This window comes from Anopheles stephensi, chromosome 3, assembly GCF_013141755.1.
Source record: "Anopheles stephensi strain Indian chromosome 3, UCI_ANSTEP_V1.0, whole genome shotgun sequence".
Lineage (NCBI taxonomy): Eukaryota > Metazoa > Arthropoda > Insecta > Diptera > Culicidae > Anopheles > Anopheles stephensi.
Genome location: NC_050203.1, coordinates 45584441 through 45609544, shown reverse-complemented (window position 1 = coordinate 45609544; position 25104 = coordinate 45584441). Strand labels below are relative to the sequence as shown.

The 25104-nt window shown below is 44.5% G+C and overlaps 6 protein-coding genes across 7 annotated transcripts; 4 read left to right on the top strand and 2 right to left on the bottom strand.

The window, feature by feature from the left end:
• Positions 1-2222: 2222 nt before the first annotated feature.
• Positions 2223-4216, top strand: LOC118511107 (acetylcholine receptor subunit delta-like). The gene is made up of 8 exons (XM_036053831.1): positions 2223-2436; positions 2494-2648; positions 2709-2753; positions 2851-2960; positions 3037-3425; positions 3492-3632; positions 3721-3905; positions 3977-4216. The coding sequence occupies exons 1-8, from the start codon at positions 2373-2375 to the stop codon at positions 4151-4153; spliced, it is 1266 nt and encodes a 421-aa protein (XP_035909724.1). The 5' UTR covers positions 2223-2372; the 3' UTR covers positions 4154-4216.
• A 1620-nt stretch (positions 4217-5836) lies between these two features.
• LOC118511106 (acetylcholine receptor subunit beta-type lev-1-like) lies at positions 5837-7714 on the top strand. 2 transcript variants are annotated; one of them, XM_036053829.1, is made up of 8 exons: positions 5837-5990; positions 6048-6202; positions 6265-6309; positions 6390-6499; positions 6578-6966; positions 7044-7187; positions 7254-7438; positions 7510-7714. In XM_036053829.1, the coding sequence occupies exons 1-8, from the start codon at positions 5927-5929 to the stop codon at positions 7684-7686; spliced, it is 1269 nt and encodes a 422-aa protein (XP_035909722.1). In that variant the 5' UTR covers positions 5837-5926; the 3' UTR covers positions 7687-7714. The 2 variants fall into 2 exon arrangements, with proteins under 2 accessions (XP_035909722.1, XP_035909723.1); XM_036053830.1 differs by having other exon boundaries at positions 5847-5929; positions 7510-7704.
• Positions 7715-8573: 859 nt separating this feature from the next.
• On the bottom strand, positions 8574-11805 carry LOC118511094 (2-phosphoxylose phosphatase 1). Its single transcript, XM_036053797.1, has 2 exons — positions 11076-11805; positions 8574-10994 (listed from the first exon to the last, which is right to left on the bottom strand). Exons 1-2 carry the CDS (start codon positions 11167-11169, stop codon positions 9265-9267), a joined length of 1824 nt encoding a protein of 607 aa, XP_035909690.1. The 5' UTR covers positions 11170-11805; the 3' UTR covers positions 8574-9264.
• A 291-nt stretch (positions 11806-12096) lies between these two features.
• Positions 12097-16085, top strand: LOC118511096 (tudor and KH domain-containing protein homolog). The gene is made up of 3 exons (XM_036053805.1): positions 12097-12421; positions 13150-14461; positions 14526-16085. The coding sequence occupies exons 2-3, from the start codon at positions 13201-13203 to the stop codon at positions 14924-14926; spliced, it is 1662 nt and encodes a 553-aa protein (XP_035909698.1). The 5' UTR covers positions 12097-12421; positions 13150-13200; the 3' UTR covers positions 14927-16085.
• A 195-nt stretch (positions 16086-16280) lies between these two features.
• Positions 16281-18278, top strand: LOC118511130. Its single transcript, XM_036053864.1, has 2 exons — positions 16281-16414; positions 16506-18278. Exons 1-2 carry the CDS (start codon positions 16333-16335, stop codon positions 16724-16726), a joined length of 303 nt encoding a protein of 100 aa, XP_035909757.1. The 5' UTR covers positions 16281-16332; the 3' UTR covers positions 16727-18278.
• Positions 18008-24674, bottom strand: LOC118511118 (serine/threonine-protein phosphatase PP2A). Its single transcript, XM_036053843.1, has 5 exons — positions 24372-24674; positions 20505-20714; positions 20069-20422; positions 19801-19991; positions 18008-19707 (listed from the first exon to the last, which is right to left on the bottom strand). Exons 1-5 carry the CDS (start codon positions 24471-24473, stop codon positions 19635-19637), a joined length of 930 nt encoding a protein of 309 aa, XP_035909736.1. The 5' UTR covers positions 24474-24674; the 3' UTR covers positions 18008-19634.
• Positions 24675-25104: the final 430 nt, after the last annotated feature.

The window sequence follows — 25104 nt, the reverse complement described above, 5'->3', positions numbered from 1 at the left end:
CTCGGCCCATCCATCTATCCATCCATCCAACCATCCAGCCATCCATCCGTCCGTCCGTCTGTTCGTTCGTTTCGGCCCACCCGAACCAGGGATGGGATCTTTCTCTTTCCCTTTCATCCATTTCTTTCCGAAACGGTGTAGATCGTGGCGACCGTGCCTCATCTGCGTAAGAAAGTTCGCAGCGGGGAAGGTTCGCCGTCGTTTTCGTTTTCATTCACAACAAATCCCACTTCGGTGCGATGGGACATCGGGTCGGAGATTTTGTATTTTTTGTTGGTGTGTACACACAGTACCGATCGAAGCCACACAACACAAGGTACATGCGTCTTATGCGCGTGCTCTGGTTGCCTCCAATGTGTCAAACTATGGCATGCCAGCGTCAACTGGAGCACGTGCCGCTGGCCAAACTGTGTGTGTCGATGATGTGTGGAAGCACTGCCATGCACATGTGGTCGCAAATGATGTACATAACGATACTATTATTACCTTTTAGCTTCCATACCGCTCCAATATGCTGTTAAGTAATCCAAGGACAAATTAATTTGATTTTCTATTTTTAGACCTAAGGCATAAGTTTTGTTTGTCTTATTCACAATACTATACTCCAAAATGAGATTAAAAAGTACGATAATTTTCGTTTAGCTGCTGCCTTACATCGGATCTCTTTCCCCTATTTTCATACCACTACAGCATTTGGTCAAAATAAATCATCCTCAAGCATTTACATGTTTACTGTCTCATCTTTTAAATTTGCTCATAAAAATAATAGCAGCTTGTTTGTACCGTTGTCGTTAGCAAGTCTTTCCCCCCAGCGTACCGCAGTGAATCATAAAGCATTTACATTCAATATTTTGCGTTCACTTTTTCCCGATTCGCACAAGCTCGGCAGGTTATTGTGCACTTTAAGCTACGATTCATTCATTGCTGACCAGCAGCGGTTTCTTTCTCCTGCGCTGTGAGTTTTTGTTGACGGGCAGTTCAATTTTGTTGAATAATTTAAACTCTCTTCGAACTGCCAAACCAAGCTGCCAAACTGTAGGCCGTCTTACGCAATGAGACAAGGCCTGTGAATCTTCACCAGACACGTACAATGCTATCGGTTCACGGGGAAAGGTATCAGGCGCACTGGCAGCCGCTGTTGGATGCCTTAATGTTCAGCGACGATCATTTCACATGAAACTAAACACCAGCAACGATATTCGGCAAATGTTGATTGGATTTACCAATTTACCGTGACTATCTTTCATGAGAGGTAGTACGATGACAAATTTGACGATCCTCAAAAATACACCTTACTTATCAAAAATTTTAAACACGTTTTCGATAAAACCTTCGTTACGGACGCCTCGGATTTCGGTCAACAGAAGCCTTAATAAAATACAGCACATGTATCGATTGCTCCTTCACTATCACCATCTTCTTACTATCTTAACAACTCGTTAGGTCATGTCGACCTGGATGGATATCCAGTCCTTGCTACAAGGGCATGTGCAAGGGCGTTAAAAATAAAGGAGAGCAGTTGAAGAATGTTGGCAAAAGAAAAAGTTAAAAAATGGTATAAAAATTTTGAGAAAGCCGTTCGTTAATAAATAAACATTAAACAATTAATGAAGTTGAAATAAAGAATTTTTGGATATGATTGAGGCAGTGACGGATCAAGCCCCCTGAAGGCGCTAAGCAGAATCAAAGTTGAAGGTCCATAACAAATCGAATCTCTTGACTGGGCAAGAGTTAGGTAGAAGTCAAGCGGAGACATTATACGAAGCTATAGTTCGGGCTTCAAAGCGACATTATACAAAGCCGCACGGCCTGCTTATAGGAAGATACACCTCTGTTGATATGAACGAGCCCTAAGCATCTCCTTAGTTCGCCTATACTATGGCCCACCCCTGGGTCATTTAATATAATTCAAAAAGAGCCTTCCAGCGTCGTCCTCGTGAGTTGCTAAAACATCTGAAGATGGATCTTTCCAGCAATCTTGTAATATCTGGTGATCCAATGTCCAAACCAAAGCATCGCTCGGTTTGTTGTCCTTGACGTTTGAAACGCCTTCAACTTGACCGGTGGCAGTTATCTGTTCGGTGGGGCTCTTGCTGCTCGATTCCAGATATAACAACAAACGTAACTTTGCTCAGCAACTGCCCACTAGAAATACGAGAACGTACATAACCAACTAGTTTCCCGTGTATCTTATCAAGACATATCATGTTGCAAATACGTCAGTACCGATCAATCCATAGCGTCGTATGCTATAAAACTCCAGGCATAGCGAAAGTATCACTACTGACTAGTCTAGTATACTCACAGCGCCTAAGAGGAGTAGTGTGAATGAGTTAATAAGTTGCAAAAAGCCATTATTTATCCTATTAAGTATGGAAAGTGTGATCCTGATACTTTGGATATTGCCACTCGTTTTCATTCTGTCGAAGCCTGCAGGTACTTTCTAGAGAACTATTTAATAGTAATTTCACTGACCACCCAAGCAATTCACAGCCTCTATCACGTGCGGTAAAGCAACCACCAATAAGGAACTTTTGCTCAAACAACACCTGCTCTGCAACGGGTACGATGCTAAGATACGACCAGCGAAGAGTGAATTCGACTCGATCAACATTACCATGACGACTTCTGTGTATGATTTTGATGTCGTACGTATGATGTCCATTACATCGAAGTGCGTGTAACGCTAATGATCGTCTATTTTCTAGTACTTATACTCAGGCACGATGGATCTACACATGAACTACTGGATTGTAAGTGAAAGAGAAATTTTCTTCCTAGCTGATCAACCATTTTATATCGTCCATTTTGTTACGATTTTTTTGTTCTTTCCTCCTTGCTTATACAAAGAGCTGGAATGATCCTGCGTTACAGTGGAACGCATCTGACTGGTCCAACATTACTGAGTTGCATCTCAAGCACGACGAAATTTGGTTTCCCCATTTCGAGCATATTGACTCGTAAGTACTCTTCCGCAGAACGAATGGTGTCCAGTTAGTTGCTGTAGCATTAAAATACATTTCTGTAACATTCAAGCGATTATGAAGGCAAACCGTCCACGTCCTGCGCTAATCCGCACTGTAAGTTGCAGGATTCTGGAAAATTAATATGCCAGCCCGTTTGTACCGTTACGACCGCATGTACGCCAGACTATTTGCGTTGGCCTTACCACACACTGGAATGTCGGATGTGGTTCTCGAACCACGATGAGGAGCTGATAGACGAAATTAATTATGTTTTGAAGACGCAATACATCGCTACGAATGGTAACAATGCAAATGGCGAGTGGTGTATGACAAGGCAATCAACCAACGAAACAATGTTAAACGTTCCGGGAGCTACCAAACGATCGGTCTGGTTGTGGGAATTTGGTTTAAACCACACTCCGCATACTGCGCTGGCTACGATATACTTTCCAACATTCGGTAATATCTAAATGTTTTCTTTCTACGGAACGCTTGCCAGGATAAATATGTATCTTCTCTATACAGTGATCGTAATATTGAATATGTTCATCTGCTGGATGCCGTCTCTTGCGAGTGAAAAGACGAAGATGCTCTTGTTATCTTTGGTGTGCCACTCACGGCTTCTTCCTGACACGCTTCACAGATTCGACGATCTGCCAACCACCGGTATGTTGAAAAGGAAACCATGTGGGAAAGAATGTAGAGAAAACGTAACATTTACCATTAAATGTTTTACGAATCATTTGATTTTTAGTGGTATTTATACTCGCATCAATGGCATTAACTGTGGTGTTGTTTACGATCACACTGATGCTTCGCTGGCTCAACGATCTGCATGTAACTCCACCAAGAACGATCATGCGTTGGATAAAGCACCTTACCAGCATGCGTGCGGTCGATTGGTTCCTCCGGACAGAGTATCTTAGCCTTGGACACAAAGTAATGTACAACCAAATGCACTAAGCTGACGCTTATTGAAGACTCACTTACTGTTTCGTTTATCTTTCCAGCCTGTTGCAACTACCAACTATGTTGAGCTTAGGGATTGGCCAACGATTGTGAAGCTCGCCGATCGTTGCGTATTAGTGCTGTATGGATTCTTTTATCTACTGCTCTTTTGGATGTACATTCCATTGCAGCATGTTGAGAATAATTCAAACAAACCTTTTGGCCTTTGTTCTAGTTAAAAACGGACTAACAGAATCGTTATAACAAAACAAATAAAAAAGAAAGGGTTATCTAATTTGTGATATGATTGAATATTTTTTACTGTTGATAAAATCACTGCAAACATTTGCAAAATAAACTGATTTCTTTTTCCATTGAAAAAAAAATCTGTTAAAAGCTGAAACGCAACATAACATCAGAAAATTTCTCTTTTTTCTGCTACTTTGATACTCGATTTCAATCTCGAGGGGCCCTGATTGTGGTAGCAGCATAAGTTCCTAATCATAAACGGTCGATCTAAAATCCCATCCGAATCGTCCTCTCGTACAATTTACCAACTATAAAATCAATAGCAAAGTAAATGAAATAATAACACTTGAGAATAAGGAGCGGCTCAGATGGCGAGCTGATATCGGTGCTAGTTTTCACATGGAAGAACCGGGGCTCAATTCGTCAGAAATGAGAAAAGAATAACCAACTACGTGATTTTAGTAAGCCTAGTAAACCATTAAAGGACTGACATGAAGAACTTTCGCATTGATTGATTGAGATTGACTTTCGTTTCAGATTGATAAAAGACACACATAAAAGAGGTTTGAACATATAACATTCGTCGTGAAACGGATTATTTTAAATTCAAACCAATTATAAGGATAGGAATTTCCCGAAAAATGTGCTTTTAGTATAACGATTACAATGCTTCGGTTAGTTTGACACATGGCTGATCCGACGACCATGCCCGACTGCTGGCATATTGACGCGTTTTATAGTGTTGGACCTTTGCAATGTCATAACATTCTGCCCGTTCACACTTAGCCACTCACGAAAACAGTCAACCCACGACTTAGTGCTATGTGGAAAAACAGTGTAGAGCAAACAGTGCTACATCAAGGATCCGGGTGTCTTGCTCCTGCCGAGCTTTTCCTTTAGGCATCAGCTCTATCATCAGCTCTAACACTACATGCATCAGGGCGCTCTGTAGCTCGCTGATTCGTTCGCTGCATGAATACGCCAACATTTTGTGACGTTAGCATTAGAAATATCCGATAGCCTGGAATTCGGACCAGGTGTATGCTGCTCGGTGTGCCTTCATTAGGAGAGCGAATTTCTCAAAACAAACTGTCCTTCATCGCGCGGTTCCTCGAGGGTCATATTAACTCCCCGAAGCTCCTCTTTGTAATTAACTTGTATGTCTCAGTTAGGTCACTTCATGTCCGGGCAATGCTAGCCGTCACCCAACGTCGAACATCATTCGACTCCTTTCCAGTCGGGGATTTCATCAGCATCAAATTTCATCGTTTATCGTTCTAGCTGCTGTGTCGCTCTGATTGCTGTATCACGTATTTGTATTTTTAACACATTATCGCGAGGGCTCAGTTGTTCATCGATTGACCAATAACTAATAAACACAAACATTTCTGGCTTCCTTCTTGATGCTAGCCGTAGCTGAATAGACTTGCGTTAGAAGAGTTAGTTCGGATAGGATTAAACCGCCTCGGCTACCGGACTGTCCCGACCCATACACTGGAACATTTTGTATTCATCATGACGTCAAGATTCTGTACGTCAGACACTCGCGAATATGAATTACTATCTTATTTACGAAGAATTTTATCAGAAGATATCATATTGCTAGGGCAGATACGTCATGCCCGATCGAACCGTAGGCTAGTATGCTATAAAACTCAATTTCTGTAACGAAAGTAATGCTACTAACAACTAGCCAGCTCGGAGGATAAGTTCCCCAAAGTGAAAATACGAGAGTTTGCTCGCAACGACAGCGCATTGGCAAAATGGTAGCTGTCCGCTTGATACTTGGCATACTGCCGATCGTTCTTCTTCTGTCGAAACCTGCAAGTATGTGCTCTAGAACTATTTAGTAGTAATTTCACTTACTACCCGTTCGCTTTGCAGGCTCCATTAAGTGCGATAAAGAAACAAGCAACACGGAACTTTTGCTCAAACAACACCTGCTCTGCAACGGGTACGATGCTAAGATACGGCCTGCGAAAAGTGAATTCGACTCGATCAACATAACTTCGTATACGTATGTGACTGATTTTGATGTTGTAAGTATCATTTCAACTGAAATCATGACACACATAGCTTTATTCATTAAACCTTATTTCAGAACGAGTACATGAGAATTTTGCACGTTGAAATTGTCTATTATATGGTAAGCAGAATAGACTTACGGATCGTTTCATTTTCTTTAAGTATTATTGTGTTATTTCTTCATTCATAAATGTAATCAAGTCTTGGAACGATCAGGCATTACAATGGAATGTTTCGGACTGGTCCAACATTACAGAACTGCAATTCAATAACGATGAACTTTGGTTTCCACAGTTCGAGCATATTACTCAGTAAGTATTCACCAGAGCGAATTGTTTGAACAAATTCAACTGCTGCAGAATTCATGTAGTTTTGTCGTTTCCCTCCAGCGAATACGAAGCAGTATCATCATTGTCTTGCGACAATCCACGTTTCTTGGTACATAATCTAGGGCGGATTATTTATGTACCAATTTGTAATCTCCGTGTTAAATGTTCACCAGACTATACACGTTATCCCTACAACACAATGTATTGCCACACGTGGTTCTCGAACCACGATAAGGAGCTTGTGGACGAAATCAATTTCTTACCCTTGCACACGTTAATGATTATGCACAGAAAACCTGCATTGGCCATGTGGTGCTTGATGGAATTTAACGCCAGCGATGCTATGCTGGACATGCCGGGCGCTACCAGGCGTACCGTCCAGGAACTACGTTTCAATTTACAACACACTCCTCATTCTGCACTGGCTACGATATACTTTCCAACATTCGGTAATATTTAAATATTTCATACGAAACATCGTGATCAAGCCTTTTCAACGCTGTCTTTTTGTGTTTTTTTGTTATAGTTCTCATAATGTTGAATATGTTCATCTGCTGGTTGCAGTCGCTTGCAAGTGAAAGGATAAAGATAATTCTGTTGTCTTTGGTGTGCCATTTCCGGATTCTTGACAAGATGACAATTTACTCGAGTACCGTAGTACCAGACGTGGGTATGTAAGGCTAAAATTTCATGCAAAAAAATTATTCACAATTTATTCAACATTTCCCATTCTTAGTGGTATTTATAATCGCATCAATGGTATTGACTATACTGTTGTTTGCGATCACACTGATGCTTCGCTGGCTCAACGATCTGCATGCAACTCCACCAAGAACGATCATGCGTTGGATGAAGCACCTTAACAATATGCGTGCGGTCGATTGGTTCCTCCGGACAGAGTATCTTAGCCTTGGACACAAAGTAATGTACAACCGAATGCACTAAGCTGACGCTTATTGAAGACTCACTCACTGTTTCGTTTATCTTTCCAGCCTGTTGCAGCTACCAACTATGTTGAGCTAAGGGATTGGCCAACGATTGTGAAGCTCGCCGATCGTTGCGTATTAGTGCTGTATGGATTCATTTATCTACTCCTCTTCTGGATGTACATTCCATTGCAGCATGATAAGTATAACTTCGAACTAGATGAACTTCTTTGCTCCAATTAAAATAGTAATAAAATGAAAGATTATAAAACATGTTGGTCATGCTGGCTATATAACGTATTTATTGATCTGTACAAACCATGTCTAAGGCATGACTGAGTATATGACACATTTGTAAATATCTTTTGGGGTACAAGAGCTCTTTAAGCTTTCAAAACGTAAACTTTGATGTTTACAACCTCGAGATCTCGCATCTGATGTTAAAATCGCGTCCAAATTCTTCCGACTTGGAATCGAATACCAGAACAACATCCGGACTTTTTCCTCACTATTTTACAGTGAAACAGACAGGATGGAGCGTGCTTATGAGCGAAATTAATCCCCAAAAAAAGGAAACCAGCGACTTATAACGACTGAGGTCTGTCCGGTGGTAGAGGCGAGACCGGCGCCGGTCTTCATACGGCAGGACCGGGTTTCAAAACCCATCCTAACCGTTCCCCCGTAATGAGGACAGAATGACTAACCAACAACGTGGTATCATGAAGTCTATTAAGACTGAAATGACAGACATGACCGAAGAGTAAGAGGTTGTAACGGCAATAAAAGAGAGAGAAAGAGAGAGAAAGTATGGTCGGTAACCAAAAAGAGCACTTCGGTGACTGGAATCGTTTCCGAGAACCCTAAGGTACACCGATGACATGCGTCAAATACTTGAAGAACAAGGAATCAACTCCAATCCCCAGTTCGGAGCTAAGTTCTGGTCGTTACGGAACTATTTTTAACGCTCAGCAAGACGAGGAGGAATTTCTTTGCTATCCAGGTTAGGTCTAGAATTGATTTTACCTAGGGATTTTATTTGTTCTGCCTCATCCTGGAAACAGCTTTGTTAGATATCACACCACATCCACCACCCATATTTTGAACCGTTTTTAAAAACCTCTCTAAAATATGTGTTTTTGCATTTGTTTTAACAGATTTAAGTGAGTTATACAATCAACTGCTTAACGTGGCACACTTGCCCAAATGTCACCTAAGCCTTAATGGTGCCGGAATGGCCAAAACAACGGTACAATAAACCAAGAAGAATAAGATCACTTTGTATTTGAAAGAGACGGGTCCTAGGTGTGTAAGGAGCAACCTAATAGCCACAAAATAAAGAAAATTCTACAGCTTTGTGCAAGTTAACAAATTGTATCTTTTCATTTTAAGGAAGCTTGTTTATTTTGATCCAAATGTTGGGTTTCTGCTTATATCTATCTGTAAACATCATACATCTTATCTATAAACATTTATAACATTAAAAACATTTAAAGAACGATGCTGTCCGTCCGTTACTGATATGTATCGTTTTCCATGGCATTGAGTCACTATTTCTTCGTTGAGATAATCTGTATTCCCTATCTCACTAACCCTATTGAGCAAGCAAAACTAAAATTCATAACATATTTTAACTGTCAACGCAAAAAATAACAATTAATCGAATAATATTTTACTTAAAATGACTAACACTACTAAGTTATCACAGGTAAGAAGAGAATCATCTTCCAGTTTGCAACCAAACGCATTGCTATTACTTAAACATAAAAACCGACTGCACAGTTTTGTATACTCTCCTTTCAATGTTAAAGCGACACAAGTCCTCTAGAAAAATCCTTCCTGCTTTGTCTGCGCCAGGCAAGCATCCTTGTAGTTGGTGGCATTGAGGGACAGAAAATAATCATCGTGAATGAATCGAATAATGTTCTCGATCGGACACAAGTGACCCCGACCGCCGCGTATTCCTCTCGGTACGTTTAAGCTTTTGCCACTTTCACAAACATCTATCGTGTTGGTGACGTCGCGACCATTGTAAACCAGACGGAAGTAGTATTGCGTATCCTTATCACTTTTGTACACCTCGAACGCCATTCGAGAGGCGTACGGTATGAATGGATTCTCCAGCTGCACACCGAGCGAGGCAATCAAATATTCGATCGTTTTATCGTGACCAGAGTAAAGCACAAACTTTACCCGATCTCCCGAGATCATCCGCAGCATGTATGCAACGATGTTCCGCATCAGCCCGTATGAGCGCAGCAGTCCCTGTTGACGCATCGATTGGCTGTACAGTTCCTTCATGCCGGCCCAGTGAATGTAGGACATCAGTGCGAGCACATGGCTCTTTTCGACGCATCCTTCAATTTCCGGTTCCTGCTCGGTAGTGTCCGAATCGTCAGGTTGTTCCGTGTTGATGGAAGCCGGACCGGACCCCCCACCACCACCACCACCACCACCACCGAGAGTTGGTTCGTCCAAGTCAATGTTGATGACATCGAGCCCCAGCGGGTCTTGCGTTGAGCTGACGGGAGCTCTAGATCCATCGTAACGATGCCCGTCCACTGTCTGCACATTGCTGTGAATCTTCCGGCAAGGCAATGGGGCACCATGGCAGATATGGGCCAGCAGTGCATCACGTATTTCCAGTGGGTTTATCTGTTGTCCCGCCGCCTGCGGGTTCTGCAGCAAGGCCGCACCAATCCACTGAACTATCGCACCAATTGCCGGATGTTTTGCCAGATGGCCGTTCATCTCGTTAGCAAGCTGTTTCTTCAACTTTTCCGCCTGTGGGCAGGCACAGTCCGCGAAGCAGTAGGACAAGCTGTGACTTTCCTGTATTTGCATTGCGAGCCATTTCTCGGGCGGAAGCATACCGAACAGTAAGGCCATTGCCGATTGAAACGTGCGACGATAGCGCGTCGAGTAAATGACGACATCATCTACTACGTACTGAAATCCAGACGTTGGATTTGAGGCACCACCTTCCGAACCGTTGTAAGGTGTGGTTCTCTGCGTACTCATCGGCACACGTGCGTACAGACCGAGTGCATTTGCGTAAGCTTGACGAACAATGTCACCAACGTGCAGCATCTGTGCAATTCCTTTCTGAGTTAGCTGTGCCAACAGGCATACCTTGGCCGCTGCCGGCAGTAATGGAAACCCATGAAAAGGGCCCGTTTTCATCCAGTGCCCACCGGTAGTGCTGCTCGTCGTGGTATTCTGCAGGAAGTTGATGTATCTTGACAGAGTCGGGTCGTTTTCGTATCCACAGTCAACCTCGCCGATGCCTCGCACATGTGCCATTGGTCCCCGATCTCCATGACGTATCAGCAGCAATACACCCTGCAGCGTCCAACCCTCCAGCGAGCCACCTTCCTCGCCCGTTACAATCGCAAAAGGGTGCGTACAGTCGGTTTGGTTGATCTCCTTAGTTGTATGTCGGCCAGCCGGATCCCCTTCTTCCACCAGATACGATTCCGTCTTGCGATACCCAAAACTCTTCGCACTCAACAGATTGTTTCCGTTCTCTATCGAACCGATGTATTTGTACATGCCTGCCGGAATGGTCCGCAATTTATAATGGTAACCGCTGAATTTGCCGTGTACGTGAAATCATCAATTGTATCACAACTCACCTGCGATTAGCAAAAATATCCAAATGCTCAATATCAGGTAGCAGTACAGCGTTCGATGTTGCAACGAAAACCTAGCTATTTCTTTTAGCAGCATTTTTACGGCCGTATCGGTACTGCAACGGGAAAAACTCCACGCACCACTGTTGTCCTTCGAATATCTTTGTGTGTGTGTGTGTGTATACGAAAAGTTTGAGGCACAGCTAAGCTAAAGTTATGAAATGTTGTGTTTCTTACAAACAAGCTTTTGCTGACATTTGATGAATGTTTTCTTTGCAACAAGCGTGTAACTCCGTTTTCCCTCGTTGCGACTGCGCAACATTTTCTACCATTTTTTGTGTCTTGTGAGGAATACGTTTTATTCCAAACGTTAAGAGGTGTTTTTGAATTGAAAATGGTTCAAATCGTGCCATACCAGTTAAATTGTATAAATATATTGGTAGATTTTGGCATAACGACGATGCGAACTGGATTCGAAACCCGGTCCTGCCGCATGAAAGACAGGCAATGCTACTCCCCGGCCACCGAAGCGCCGGATGATACTGTTTGGTTAAAGATAAAAATAACTTGGATATTTTTGTTCCAAATTTACCCCAAAGCTCCAAAACTCTATTTCTTGTTCATTTCTGAAGAAAAGCCCTAAAGCTTCCCTAATCGATTTAGCGGACATGGTAAAGTATAATGAAACATTTCGTTTGCGTAACTGTTTCGACTTTCACGACATTTCGATGGTTTTATGACTTACCAGAACCGATTACTTCAACTTCGATAACTAGTTTCGGCACCACTTTCCGCACAGAAATTATTTTAAAAACACCTAAACCACATGAGCACAAAGCCGCGCTCGTGCACTGTTCTGCGATCAGCTGTTTGCTTTGATTTTGTTTTGTCTGTTGCTGGTTTGACAGCTAAAACGATCAAAGTCGCCGTTTCCACCGCTGGTTCAAAAGTGCTCGAATAGGTTTGGCGCGCGCCTCACCACAGCTGCTCGAATTCTTGCAGCTGACGTTCGCTGCTTTATTGACATAAACACAAATCGGCAAGTGTCCGTCTCGTTTCGGCTGCAAAATAAAGCACACCATACGCACGTTCGGCACGCACGCACCGTGAATCCTCACTATTCTCCCGTTTGGTGCGATAAAATTGTTAGCTTTCGGGGGTTTTAAACTGTGTTACCCGGTTAAGCACGGCTCCAGCGACTTCCAGAGCAAAGAAGCAAAGTGCATTTGTGCAGCTTTCGAAAGGGCAATTGCAATCGCAATGTGAATTCCATCGACTTGAATGTGGTTGAGTTTGTGGTTGTGCACCTGTATCCTCGCGCATTTTGATACAAAGAAACGATTCAAAAGGTATTAACAATAGTTAAAGAAACCCATTCCCATTCCAATAATGCCGTATAATGTGAAAGAATATTCAAAGAATGAAAAGAAGGCAGATTTGCCGTAGATGAACTCCGGATTGCCAGGGTCAAGGACAAGGCAACACATATGTGCTCAAGTTTGGTGGGGTGTGTATGCAAAAATTCCGGATTAATGCACTTTTCCGCCTATGCTTAATGCAGTGTAGAACTCGCAAACAAAAAACCGGCAAGGAAAGTTTCATCTTTATTCGAAATTAAGCCCGGGATGCTGTGCGGCATCTTCCGACCCGTGTAATGGCACTGGCTTACATAATGAAAGCATTACAACGAAGCTAATTTACATGAGGCGAAGTGAATTACTTACCCACTTGCGCACTATTCCTATCCACCATATTATGTCATAACGCTATTATTAGTCGAACTGGTGTGTACAAAAAAACGTGTTGACATATGAGATGGCATTGAGAGCCATACACAAAAAAAGTTACCTAGCCTTTCCGCATGATTCGCATTGCTGGTGGCGGTGGTGATGTTCCAATTCAATGCCTTTCGTAGAGCTTAAATATCAATCGCGTTCTGGTGGCATTCAAACTGTGCAGGCAAGAACGAGCACCACATTTTAGTAGAACGTGCCCATCGAGAGGACTGCTTAGTTGACGTCAAACCAAAGATTCTATTAATATTCCTCCTTACCTTGGCTGCTACGTTTCTTCGCAGGATTCCGCCCGGAGTGGTGCATAGAGAGAAGCCCCGTTCGATCACGTCACGATGAAAGCGTCCGGTCCAGCGATCCCGCTCATCCTGGGACTATCCCTGCTCGGAGCTAGCGGTGCCTATCTGTACATGTTGTTCAAAAAGAAGCGTTCCAACTCGAAGGGCGATTTGGTGGATTTCTTCGCGGGAAAACAATCCAAACCGGAACCGGCGACATCGGAACTGATCATATCCAACAGTCTCATCCCGCTGGTTATCGGGCGCAAGGGCTACACGTTGAAGCACATCCAGCAAAGCACCGGAGCCGTTATCAGCTTCAGCGATCAAGATGGCTCAAGTCAGCGGTGCTGCATCCAGGGTCCATCGGAAGCGGTCGTCGAAAGGGCAAAAGAAATGATACTGAAAGAAACGGCACGACCGCTCACGATTACGGAGGAAGTGGTCGTACCGCAGGCAGCCTGTGGCAAAATACTTGGCCGCTGTGGAGACGAACTGCAAGAAATTTGCCGTAAATCGATGGCCAAAGTATGGCTTGAAGGGCGCGCCAGAAGCGAGTCCGAACGGCGAGTGATGATAACTGGCACGGAAGCGCAGATCAAGGTGGCGAAAGAACTAATCGCACAAAAGGTGCAGGAAGATAGTGAGAGTAGAAAGTTGCTGCTCGACTCAAGCCTTCAAACGCGAGAGCCACGCATACGGACGCCTCCATCAAGCTCGGCCCCAACACCAACACCGAACGACGGAGGTAAAAAATCGGTTCCATCGGCTGCTGCACCGCAAGCGACCGTGGCTAAACAAAGCTCGGCCAATTTAGGCACCGGGCAGATGGAGGTGTTCGTGTCGACCATTGTGTCTCCGAGCAAGTTTTACGTGCAGCTGGTCGGACCGCAGTCCTTGGAGTTGGACTTGCTGGTGCAAAATATGACCGTGTATTACAGCCAGCCCCAGAACCGCGAGCTTCACCGGATACGTAAACCGTACCTGGGGCAGATAGTGGCGGCCGAGTTCAACGCAGACAACAAATGGTACCGGGCCGAAATAAGTGCCATCCTGCCGAACGAATACAAACCGGGTGAGGTGGTGCTGGACCTGTTCTTCGGCGATTACGGCGACAATCAGTACACCAATCCGAACGAGGTGTACGAGCTGAAGCCTGAGTTTCTGGCGCCACGATTCCAGGCAATAGAATGTTTCCTGGCCAAGGTGGAACCGGTGCAGCAGCAGCAGCAGTCCAACCCGATGCCGTCAGCGGACGCGTCCAGCGAAGACGAGTGGGATCCGATCGTTGTGAACAGATTCGAGGAGTTAACGCACGGTAAGTCACGAAAGGGTGGCGAACCACCTCTCCTTTAATGCTATGTCTTTTCTTTAACTCGCAGTGGCTCAATGGAAAAAGATTGTCTGGAAAATTGTCACGTACCGGAACGGCAAGAGCCCACTGCACGGACGCGAGTCATCACCCATTCCGGGCGTGGAATTGTACGACACGGCGCCGAACGGTACGGATCTCATCAACATCGGGCAGCAGCTGATTGCCGAAGGATTGGCACGCAACACAACCTACGACCGAACGGATGACCTGTCACGCAGTCAACTGTTTCGGTTAGGGCTAACGAATGCCGGCAGCACGTCACAGTCGTCGAGCATTGACGAGAAGAGTGCTTCAAGTAGTACGTCTGCCTCGACCGTCGTATCATCCGGAAGGCATACAGGCTCATCGCCCGAACAGGTGCAACCGAACGCGGTGCAGTACAGAAGTTTGGCAAATGGAACGCATTAAACACGCGCCAGTATAGGAATCTTTTTTACCCCGCCAGCTGCCTCGAGCGGAAGGTGAGGACAGTAATAATTGAACCACAAAGCTAAGAAAGGGTAGTACTCACAATACCCGGACATCACGAACGATTCTTCTTTGGTTGTACAACCTCGAGAGGTGCTGGCCGGTCATTCCTGGCATGCGCTTGACTTGAAGCTCAAAAACCCACGGATGTATATACGCTTGCCACTTAAGTTCCTCCTCTTGTTGATCTAGCGTTCGCTATAGTACTTAGCCCACACAGAATTGCGTGCTTTTATTGCGATACGTCGTTGTACAAGCAATCATATTAAGTTTTACGCCCGTTGTATCAATACCGGTGTTAGCATTAGAGAGATGTTTTATTCGCACGTTAAGAACTGGTATGGCCCCCTTATGCTCCTACGCTGAGGATCGGAGGGAGAGTGTAGCTATCAGGTAGATGGTAAGCATGAACGATACAATCAACTTCTATCCGTTATCGAAGAACATGAGCTTCAATCCAGAAAAAAAACCCATTGTGATGTCGTTTCTAGAACGAGCTAGGTGTGACGTGTGTGTATGTGTGTGACTGGGAGTGTAGAGAGAGCAAAAGCTTGATCTTGATCGAAAGCAATAGGTAGCAGAACGAGGCGAGATTGGATACAATGATCGAAGAAATGGATTTTTTATCTCACGCAAGAGGTGGCAAAATTTGTAAAACAAAGGCCGATAATGAGAAGCAAGGTACGGTTTTTGCTGTCAGTATTGTGGTTATAAGGGACCGATCGTGAGGCTCAATAGCATTTACCATCACCACCCACCCTCCCTTTCCGTTCACCATCCACTGCATGTGAACAGCACAAGCTTTTGGCCGTTTCTGTTGCTCCCATACCCATTACCTTAACTTGTCAATCGATCGAATTCACGATAGATGGGAGAGGGGGGGGGGGGGGTGTTTTTAACTTATATACATATATTACGTTTTAGATTCGTTCATTCGTCCACTGTATTCGAGAAGTGCTTATTAAGCCACCGCCACCAACCCAATGCTCAGAGAGAACAGGACGATTGAAGTTGAACAATCTTTTTTCCCTAGAAGTGCAGTTGGATACTGTTGGAAGTGTGTTGTAATGAATAAAATTTTAAAACTGACATTAGCTAACTCATTTGCGTTATACGGTGATTACTCAATACGGCTGCCGACCGATCGTAAAGAAAGTGGCACGTTACGCTTGATTGCCGAAATCAGAGGGTGGTGACAGACAAAACCCAACTCTTCCATTTGCTTCCGTTTTCCGGCGATTTCTTTCGCTGTGCGGACAGTATGTATAAGTAGCTAAAGCTGGCCAAAGCTGGCTTTATTCACTTGGAATACTTTGTGCAAAGAGGTACGCGGTCGATCGAGCAAGATGAACGGCAAGTTGTTGGCTTTCATTGTCTTTTGCAGTGCCGTGCTTCTCACCGATGCCATTATTGTGCACGATGATGAAGGTAAGGGGACAATCCTTTTCTCTGCCACTAATTCCTTACGTTGTTCGTTAATCTTTCTCTCTCTCTCTCTCTCTCTCTCTCTCTTTTGCAGTCGATTACCCAAGCCGGGAAAGGCATTACGATACTAGCCAGGGACAAGAGCGACGACGAGATGATGGACCGACGCTGGACGCTGGAAATCCTCGTGCGAACGGATTAAACTTTCACGAGGTCGATGCATTTGGCGATGATTTTGTCGACTTTGGCGCACAAACGGGACCGTACGGTGCGTTCACGTGGCACGCCAACTTTCCCATCGAGGAACAGCGATAGGGCGAATAGTAGATAAAGTTCAGGTTGGACGAGTTTTTATTATTTAAAACGTAAATTTTATTGGATTCTTCATTGATCTTCCGCGCGTGCTCTATCTCTCTCTCTCGCTCTCTCGCTGTTTCCGGTAGACATGAATCAGGACTAATGCGGTTGAGGGGGGTTTGGATTTTCTTGCCTGATGATTCCTGTGCTGTGTTTGTTATTTGATTCAGTATTACTTGCACAATTTCGTACAGCTGCTTCCATCTGATGCCGGGGCAAAGCTACGGCAAGCCATCCGTCGTCCTCTCGTATAAGCATATTTTCCACATTGTGTCCATTTTTTCCACCACCTTACCACAAGCACGCCACACTACTAGCTTTTAGTCAAATGCCTATTTTGTGTTGCCAACAGCCCGACACAGCCCGGCACACCTACCCTAGCGGGGTCGTCAGTTAGAAGTGTCTTGAATGCGCATGCATTGCCAAGCAACAAGAGAGCATTTCAATGCGCGATCATAAGATCATGATCTCCAGGAGCATGGCGTGGCGTAGAGGGAGGAGTTTCTGCCACAAGCAGGCATTCTATCTGTACTTCACAAAGGCGCAACACGACATTACGGCTATGAAATCCTGTTTGGAAAAGAAGACAAGCACTAAATGTTCTAAGCTCAACAGCTAAATACAGATACACACTACAATCGAGCGAGCGAGAGAGAGAGAGAGAGAGAACCTTGATGACCAACCCACCTACAACCGATGACCATCCTCGTGGCCAGCCTAACAGCTCCGGGTGACCAAAGTAAGGAACAGAATGCACAACTTCACGAAGCCTCTGCGCGGGGGCCCCTCTTTAGGTTCAGGTTGTTACGTTTTTATTTGCTGTTGTATGTGTGTGTGTGTGTGTGTAGTGAAGCTAGCGAATGATATAACCATTCCCTGGGTAAGCCCTGCGCCTCTGCTAGCATTGCCAGCTCGTTAGAGCTTTTTAATAACATACGCGCTGCTTGTTGATTGATTGAATTCTAGTCTTCTAGCTGTATCCGCCCTCTCGCCAAAAATTTCTCACGCACGCACGACTAACAACCCGAGCGCGTCAGCAACACAACACAAGCCCACAAGACGGGCACCCTCCTCCACTCCACAAACAATAGAATGCGAAAAGAAGAGAGAAGAAAAGCATGTACGAGTGGGGAAGATCGATAGCGATAGCCGACCGGGTGGGTGCCCTTAATTAACACCCCCCCCCCCCCCCCAACAGTTCGCGATCAGCTTACAAAAAAAAGGCAAAGAGAACAAAGCTTTTGCTGACACAAATGCTTGCATATGTTTTTATTAAACCAATCGGTTTTGTTGTATGGATCATGCAGCGAAACAATACGGCGAGAGGGACCCTACGTTCCTGTATCCGCGGTCATAAATAGAACTTATTATTTCCCTTAGCCGTAAAATCCTTCCCCATCCATCCCTCGCTCTCTCGCTCTCGCTCTCTCTATCGCACGCGCGTGTAGAATACGGTAAACTAAAGCCCTTCTGTATGGCCGTCCCCTATTACTGCCAAGTCGCAACCTAATAATGCAAAATGATAAGCACGTGTGATATTTGAAATACAATGACCGATCGTCGACGAAAAGGCTTTTAAGGGAGGTGGGAAGGGCGGGGGGAGTGTGTATGTCGTCGTGTGCTTATCCCCATTGTTGGAGCCATTGCAATACCTCTTCTCTCGTATATGTAGAGTGTGCACTTATTTCTGTGGTGCGCTCTTGCCTACTTCCCTCTCACCAGGGCGATGTGCGCGTTCGCACACATACAGACGGATACCTTTCTCACATCGTTCTTCTTCTTCCTTTCCTTTCCTGTCTAAGTAGTAAGTGGTAGTAGTAGAGTAGTATTACAATTTCATCCGGTTTTTGTTTCCAAACTACTACGCCGTTTCGTCCTTTTCCGAATCTTCCGCTGCAGGCGAATGGATGCATGCAGGTGAAGTGCAACGCCGCTTCAAGCTTGCATCAACTTCACAACTTGCTCCCTCTCCGCAATCCCTATCATTGATTGATCATTGCCCAACCGGGTGTACCGGGTCGGTCTTCCTCTCGCCACTTCACCTGCACAAAGAAGGGACCACCACCTTTTCCGACCAGATGCGAAAAGCCCCCGGCCTTGTGTGGTGTGTCTTCTTCTTCGCAACAGCTCAACAGTATAGAAATAAGCGCCGCCATCGATATCCCAACCAACCAGCAGCACAGAAATACGCGAACAAAGTTCATTCTTCCCTTGCGTTTTGTATTCTTTTCCATACCGAAGGCAGCATAGCCTGCATATTATAGGTGTGTGTGTGTCCTTCCTTTTCAAAGTCCGTGTATATGTGAGCAAACGGGCGAAAGCCATTCACTCCTTCCTTGATCGGATTTTTTGAGTGCAAAATGATTTTGCTTGGCAAAGGATGTCGCTAGTCACTGTTTGCTGCGATGGCTGGCTGCTGTTCCCTTCTTGTTCGTTCGTTAAATAATAGCTCTTTCACTTTATTGTTTGATTACGATGTAATTATTATGCTTAGATGTGTTGGTTGGTTGTACGAGCGCCATACTCACGGCGGCATTATTACACGCACACACGCACACACACATATCCTCATCTCATTTTGCTCGGGGGAGTCAATGCTGTTGCACACAATGATGACATCACGACACTACTACACTAGCCTGCACTGATGCTGATGCTGCTGCAGCTGTTTCGCCTCTCTCCACACCGTAATACACACATAGCATGCTGTGAGTGCCATTCGTTTTCCCTTTTTCTGTCTCTTCTCTTCTTCTATTGTATGATGCAGCGTTAGTTGGCCTGTCTGTTTCGCTTAATGTTTGTGTACCTGCTTAATTTGTTTTTACTCGTGCTATTATTTCAGCATCATATAGTAAGGATATTGTTCTTAAAGGAAATAATCCGGCGTTCTTCTGGTCACATGTGGTTCGCCACGGCGTGGAGCTGGATCAAATTGTAGGCTGCGAAGGAAAGGAACAACCGAATTGAAACGATTTGCCAACCAGTGTGTGAGAGGGAGAAGGCAAAAGAGGGAGAGAGAGAAAAATACTTACAATGAAAACTTGAGTGCATCGTCCAGTTCCATCAATGCTGCCTGATTGCCACAACGGTAGCAGTAGTTCGGGGCAGAGAAAATTGTGACAACATTGCGATCGTGGCACCAATTGTATCCTTCCATTACTAACTGATGTGCTCTCGATACTAATGTCAGCCCGTTTGTGTGATTGAACAGTTCCGAAATGTCCTGAAAAGGGTACACACACACACGCAGTTAATATACACATCCGCATGTAATCAAGCGATCCGCTGTAGATACAGTACCTGTCCGAATGTGTAACCTGCGCCTCGGGGCGAAATTCCCCAGCCGCCTCGGTCATCCGGATCGGACCAGAGCAGGTCGCACATGGGACCTTCGTGTGGCACCTCCTGAAGTCTATCGAGTGCTCGAATGTGATCAAGCGTATCGATCGATGGGCTGAGCCCTCCGTGCAGGCAGAAGATCTGTCCATCGACCAGGGCCGTCAGCGGCAGATAGTCGAACAAATCCGTAAAGAACTTCCATACGTTCGGATTGCCGTACTTTCGCAGACACTCGTCGTAGAAACCGTACACTTGCGTAATTTGTCGCGACTCGTGATTGCCGCGAAGGATCGTAATTCTTTCGCGATATCGGACCTACAATGTTTGTAAAAGAAAAATCACGGAGAAGATGTTACTACTGTTGGTTGAAGGGCATGTGTAGTTTCGCCAATCTTACCTTCAATGCCACCAACAAGGTAACGGTCTCTACCGAATAATAGCCACGGTCGACGTAATCCCCCATGAACAGATAGTTAGTGTCCGGTGATCGTCCGCCTATCCGAAACAGCTCCATCAGATCGTGGAACTGGCCGTGTACGTCTCCGCATACTGTGACCGGACATTTCACCTCCTGTACGTTCGACTCCTTCGATAGAATTTCCTTCGCCTGTGAGAAGAGAATGATAAATGCAGAAAGAAGCAGATGTTTAGCATTAGTTGGACCATTTTTGCCGACGAAAGTCAGCTGATCTTCAGCATCCTTAGTTTTAAAACGTGCTTTTTCTTCCTCGCTTGAGCTCTCTTTACTTGATGGATCAAGTACGACGGTTTTACACTAGATAAGATATAAACAATGACAGATACAAGTAATGCTGATAAGAGCTGTATAGGTACAGAACTGAATCATGAAATCTACGTCAGTGATGACGACCAGTGTAGGACGACCATTTTTTGCATCTATAAATATTTTCCTTACTCACTTATTCGACCTTCATCGAACATGAAGTAGTGCAAAAAGCTAGACGCACTTGTGTATGTAAGTAGCCAGTAGCTTATCAATGGGCCCTGATAAAAGCAATACGATTAACGAGTCATAATCTCGCTGGCAAATATTGTTGTACAATTGTGAAATTTGCATAATTTGCAAGTAGTATACCTGGGCAAAATGCAACAGTTTGGCCGGCGATGAATAAAAAATTACTACGAAAAAGGGCCGTCCAATATTGAACGACCTTACCTTACGACCTTTAGTAGATGTTTGCTATTCCGTCTTCAATACCGAATAATTGGAAAAGGGCGGTACCATTCGGAAAGATATTATTCACAAGCATCTCCAGGTGCTCATTGCAAGCGATTGATACATGGAGGATTTCGTCTTTGGAATATTGACTACCAAAGCTTTATAGAACAATGCATATCTTGGCCTGAACGGCCTGAAAGCCTCTAAGCCTCCCTCAAAAGTTTCTTCTGTATCTTCCATCTATCGGAGCAAGAAAGGTCACTAAACCAACGTGAATTGTATACTTTTTTGTAAATTGGCTTTAAACAATACGACCAAGTCCTTCATGAATAAAAAAAAACGACAAATCTTCAATCGCAACTCCTTAACTGTTTTGGCAATCCAAATCAGCTAAAACCGCTGTAACATTTTGGCGTTGCACAAGGTATTTATGAAAAGTATACATATATTGGGATTCCGCACCATGCATCCCCTATCCAGGGCCAGAGGATTAAAAAGAACACCCTTTCCAATATTCGCTCATTGGTAAAGCTAGCTAGTCTGTGACAACAAAAAGCGCCGAATATAAATATTCCATCTCGTCATTCATTCATCAAGCCGGCAGCAGATGCGTGTTTGTTGTCACAGACTATTTACAGACTTTACGAATCACCACCAGCCAGCCAGCCAGATCAGTGCAACAACACAATACACAACCGAAAGTGTGCAAATAATAGTCGGTGTACTACTAGCATTCGGTTTAGGGTCCCCTGAAGCGCCAAGGCAACTTGCCAATGACATTTGAACTGGCATTCACATCAAATCGGTGATCCTTCATTGTCGAATTGCGGCCGGGGAAGGTGAAGCGTTGATGAGGATGTGGAAAGTGCAGTACGTACTACAGAGACGTTCGACCTCATTGTAAATGCTACAGACCGGAACGATGATTCTTTTCTCATCATGCGAGTCCTCAAACGATGCAAGCATCTCTAGTTTGAACCGCCAGCGACCAGAGTGTCCTTGCTGGTGAGGGAAAACTAAGACACTACTTAATCTTAATGGCCCTTGCATCTCTCCTACAGGCGGAAGTTAGTAACGACACTCGCCGTTCATTCAACCGGCGACCGTCAGCTTCAGGAAGACCGACAGTTCGAGTGGGGCAAGGTAAAGCAGGAAAACGGCAAGGTGCGTCGTCGTACTGCATCAACATATCGGAGCGGAAGCGTGCTTTTTTTCGTGCCGTTGCTGCGCCACTGCCAAGATCTTGAACCGACGAGATGAGTGTCCGTCCGCGAGCGGTTTAGGATTTGAAAGATTTCCCGGTCGCTCTTTGCGGCCTATCTAAATTACCGGGTTACGATGACCAACGGTGATGGTGGCGGTGGTGGTAGAAACGATGTGGGTTATTTACCCTAAAAATAGACTTTACAGGCTTGAAGGACTGCCAGACGCAGTTTGACTGAGTATGTGTTATTCTTGTTTTTAGTTGTGTAGCTGAAATCTGTACAGACGCAATTAGATTTTCCAAACGTATTTCTCCAAACGGTCCACACCGTTATCGATCATTCGTTGTTGTTATCCGTGTATCAAATTTTACGACAACAACTACGGACGACGCATTGAACAAGCGATCTCTCCGGTTTTTTGCTGCTTGTATTAGTTACAGCTGCCATACTTTTATCAAACTTATTTTTACATTTTTATATCGATTTACATACTAGTAAGTGGATTAGCAGGATTAAAAGCACCGAGATAAGATAAAGCAATGAAACTTTTCCAAATTGCCTCGCACAGTTCAGTTGAGTTCTGCTCTTTGGACTTCAGTGCAATTGTTTGCTTAATTTAGGGAAGTTGCAAAAGTGTATCCGGCAAACTTTCCCAACTTTTAAAACATCTTCAATCTACACGGTTTGACGATGCGTGCGGTGTTAAAATATTACACACTCACACATGCTTATCCTTCTCAATCATCATCATCATCATTTGCACCGACTTGTAACTTCGGCAGCACAATCATGACTCATTGACCGTAGATTTACTAGGTGAGCGAGTGTGTGTGTGAGAGCGCAGCAGTGGTAGTAGTATTTTACGGCTTACATTATTGCCATACGCACAGCAGAGTAGGCTGACTTTTAATCATCGTTTTGTTTTCTCTATTGACACCGCGATGACAGCATTCGTTTAACTCGTCATAAAAACTTTGGCTTTTTTGTGCTTAACTCGTGACCAATAGAGCAAATTTGATGGTGGACTGTGACGCGACAATGGAAGCAACATACGCCCTCACACAACACTCACACACACGCACAGCACACACACACACATCACGCATCCGTCGGAGCATTCCTTCGCATTAGCTCTGTGGCATGGAATTCGATTCGAAAATTTCCATATTTACCAAATAATAACCAACACCGCACGAACAATCCTAGTGCGAAGAGAGCCTAAAATATAGCGAGAAAGAGCTGCCGTTTCAGCGCCGTTTTGTCGTGCGAAAAGGCAGGACTTCCGTAAGCTGCCGCCGCCGCGTAGAGTGCCGTTAAGTTGCAAAACTTTTCCAGCGCTCTTTCTCACTCTGATTCCTTGCACCGACACCATCTCGCTCAGGTGTTTGGCGGCTTTGCTTATTTCTGCTATCGATCTCTCTAGCCATCCTGCTCACTCCTCTGCTCGGAGGGTTTTTTTTCTGCGGCTGGTGGCAGTTCTTGATCTCTGAAGGACACGATTGAATTTTATGCGGATTCTTGACACTGTCTTGCTTTTTTTTTTGCTCGTAATTCTCCAACACAATAAAACGAAACCATCGCTGCGAGCGATCTTTTCCCACGCACAGGCAAGCACTGAATTATCGACACACCAGGAGCGAAAGCTGCAAAGTCCCACTAAATTCCAACAAGCATTGCATTTGGCGACACTTTTCTCTCAAGCTCAGCCTCAGCCTCGGGTTGCGGCGATATTAGATCACTGCCAGCCGCGGAAAAGCGAGCATAAAATTTCTGCCTTTTCCTCTTCTCAGCACACTATTCTACACCGTGCAATGGTTCACCGCGTCCACTGCCCATCTCGTCATCATCATCATCATCATCATCGTTGCCTGCTGCCTACCTTATCACACAGAATTTTCACTTGCGATTCGGTCAATTGTTTGCACTCGTTCAGTTGTTCGATCCATTGGTCTAAATCTTTTAGCATAGCCTTATCCTCCATTCTATTCGGTATGCTGAAATCGGTCAAAAGAGTTCCAATCACACGGTTTCGCACTGGCTTGCAACTGATTGGCCTGTTTTGTGCCGAAATTCATACGAATTTCGGATCTTCTCGACTGCGAAGCACACTTCTTTCTAACAAAATGGCCGACGCTGCGTTTTGTCTCGCAGTATCTAGGGAAAAGGTTGGTGCATGAGTGACGCACTGTCGGCAAGCTGCGCGTCAAAGCTTCGCCAAACTTGACAATCGGTGACGAAGTTTGAAAAAAGACGTTTCGTTTTTTTTCGGATTTCTATTATCTCGTAGTTTTGGTCATCGGTGTTTTGGTTTATATTTATTGAAAGGATGAATAATTTTTAAATAGCGGCCTTTTTATCCTTTACATCCACGGTGAATGTGCTTGACAAAGAAAAAATACAACATTTGCATGTGTCAATTTCCGCCGAACCAATCTTCTTTTCGTACAATAACGGATCAATATTCAATCGATTGTTTTCTCAAAATGAAAACAAGAAGGATTTTGAGGATTAAATCCAATTGCACAATTATTCTTGATTTAAAAATAAAACTTTCCGACCATTTTTTTTCGCACCGTTTCCATAAAATGTCCGTGGAAGCGCACGCTGTGGTT

Excerpts from the sequence above, each read along its gene's own strand:
- LOC118511107 (XM_036053831.1), top strand. The coding sequence starts at position 2,373 with ATGGAAAGTGTGATCCTGATACTTTGGATATTGCCACTCGTTTTCATT. Across the intron at positions 2,649-2,708 it reads CTGTGTATGATTTTGATGTC|TACTTATACTCAGGCACGAT; the intron begins GTACGTATGATG and ends TCTATTTTCTAG. Across the intron at positions 2,754-2,850 it reads TACACATGAACTACTGGATT|AGCTGGAATGATCCTGCGTT; the intron begins GTAAGTGAAAGA and ends GCTTATACAAAG.
- LOC118511106 (XM_036053829.1), top strand. The coding sequence starts at position 5,927 with ATGGTAGCTGTCCGCTTGATACTTGGCATACTGCCGATCGTTCTTCTT. Across the intron at positions 6,310-6,389 it reads TTGAAATTGTCTATTATATG|TCTTGGAACGATCAGGCATT; the intron begins GTAAGCAGAATA and ends AATGTAATCAAG. Across the intron at positions 6,967-7,043 it reads GATATACTTTCCAACATTCG|TTCTCATAATGTTGAATATG; the intron begins GTAATATTTAAA and ends TTTTTGTTATAG.
- LOC118511094 (XM_036053797.1), bottom strand. The coding sequence starts at position 11,169 with ATGCTGCTAAAAGAAATAGCTAGGTTTTCGTTGCAACATCGAACGCTG. Across the intron at positions 10,995-11,075 it reads GATATTTTTGCTAATCGCAG|GCATGTACAAATACATCGGT; the intron begins GTGAGTTGTGAT and ends CCATTCCGGCAG.
- LOC118511096 (XM_036053805.1), top strand. The coding sequence starts at position 13,201 with ATGAAAGCGTCCGGTCCAGCGATCCCGCTCATCCTGGGACTATCCCTG. Across the intron at positions 14,462-14,525 it reads ATTCGAGGAGTTAACGCACG|TGGCTCAATGGAAAAAGATT; the intron begins GTAAGTCACGAA and ends TTTAACTCGCAG.
- LOC118511130 (XM_036053864.1), top strand. The coding sequence starts at position 16,333 with ATGAACGGCAAGTTGTTGGCTTTCATTGTCTTTTGCAGTGCCGTGCTT. Across the intron at positions 16,415-16,505 it reads TATTGTGCACGATGATGAAG|TCGATTACCCAAGCCGGGAA; the intron begins GTAAGGGGACAA and ends TCTCTTTTGCAG.
- LOC118511118 (XM_036053843.1), bottom strand. The coding sequence starts at position 24,473 with ATGGAGGATAAGGCTATGCTAAAAGATTTAGACCAATGGATCGAACAA. Across the intron at positions 20,715-24,371 it reads TGAAAATTCTGTGTGATAAG|GCGAAGGAAATTCTATCGAA; the intron begins GTAGGCAGCAGG and ends CTCTTCTCACAG. Across the intron at positions 20,423-20,504 it reads CCTTGTTGGTGGCATTGAAG|GTCCGATATCGCGAAAGAAT; the intron begins GTAAGATTGGCG and ends CAAACATTGTAG.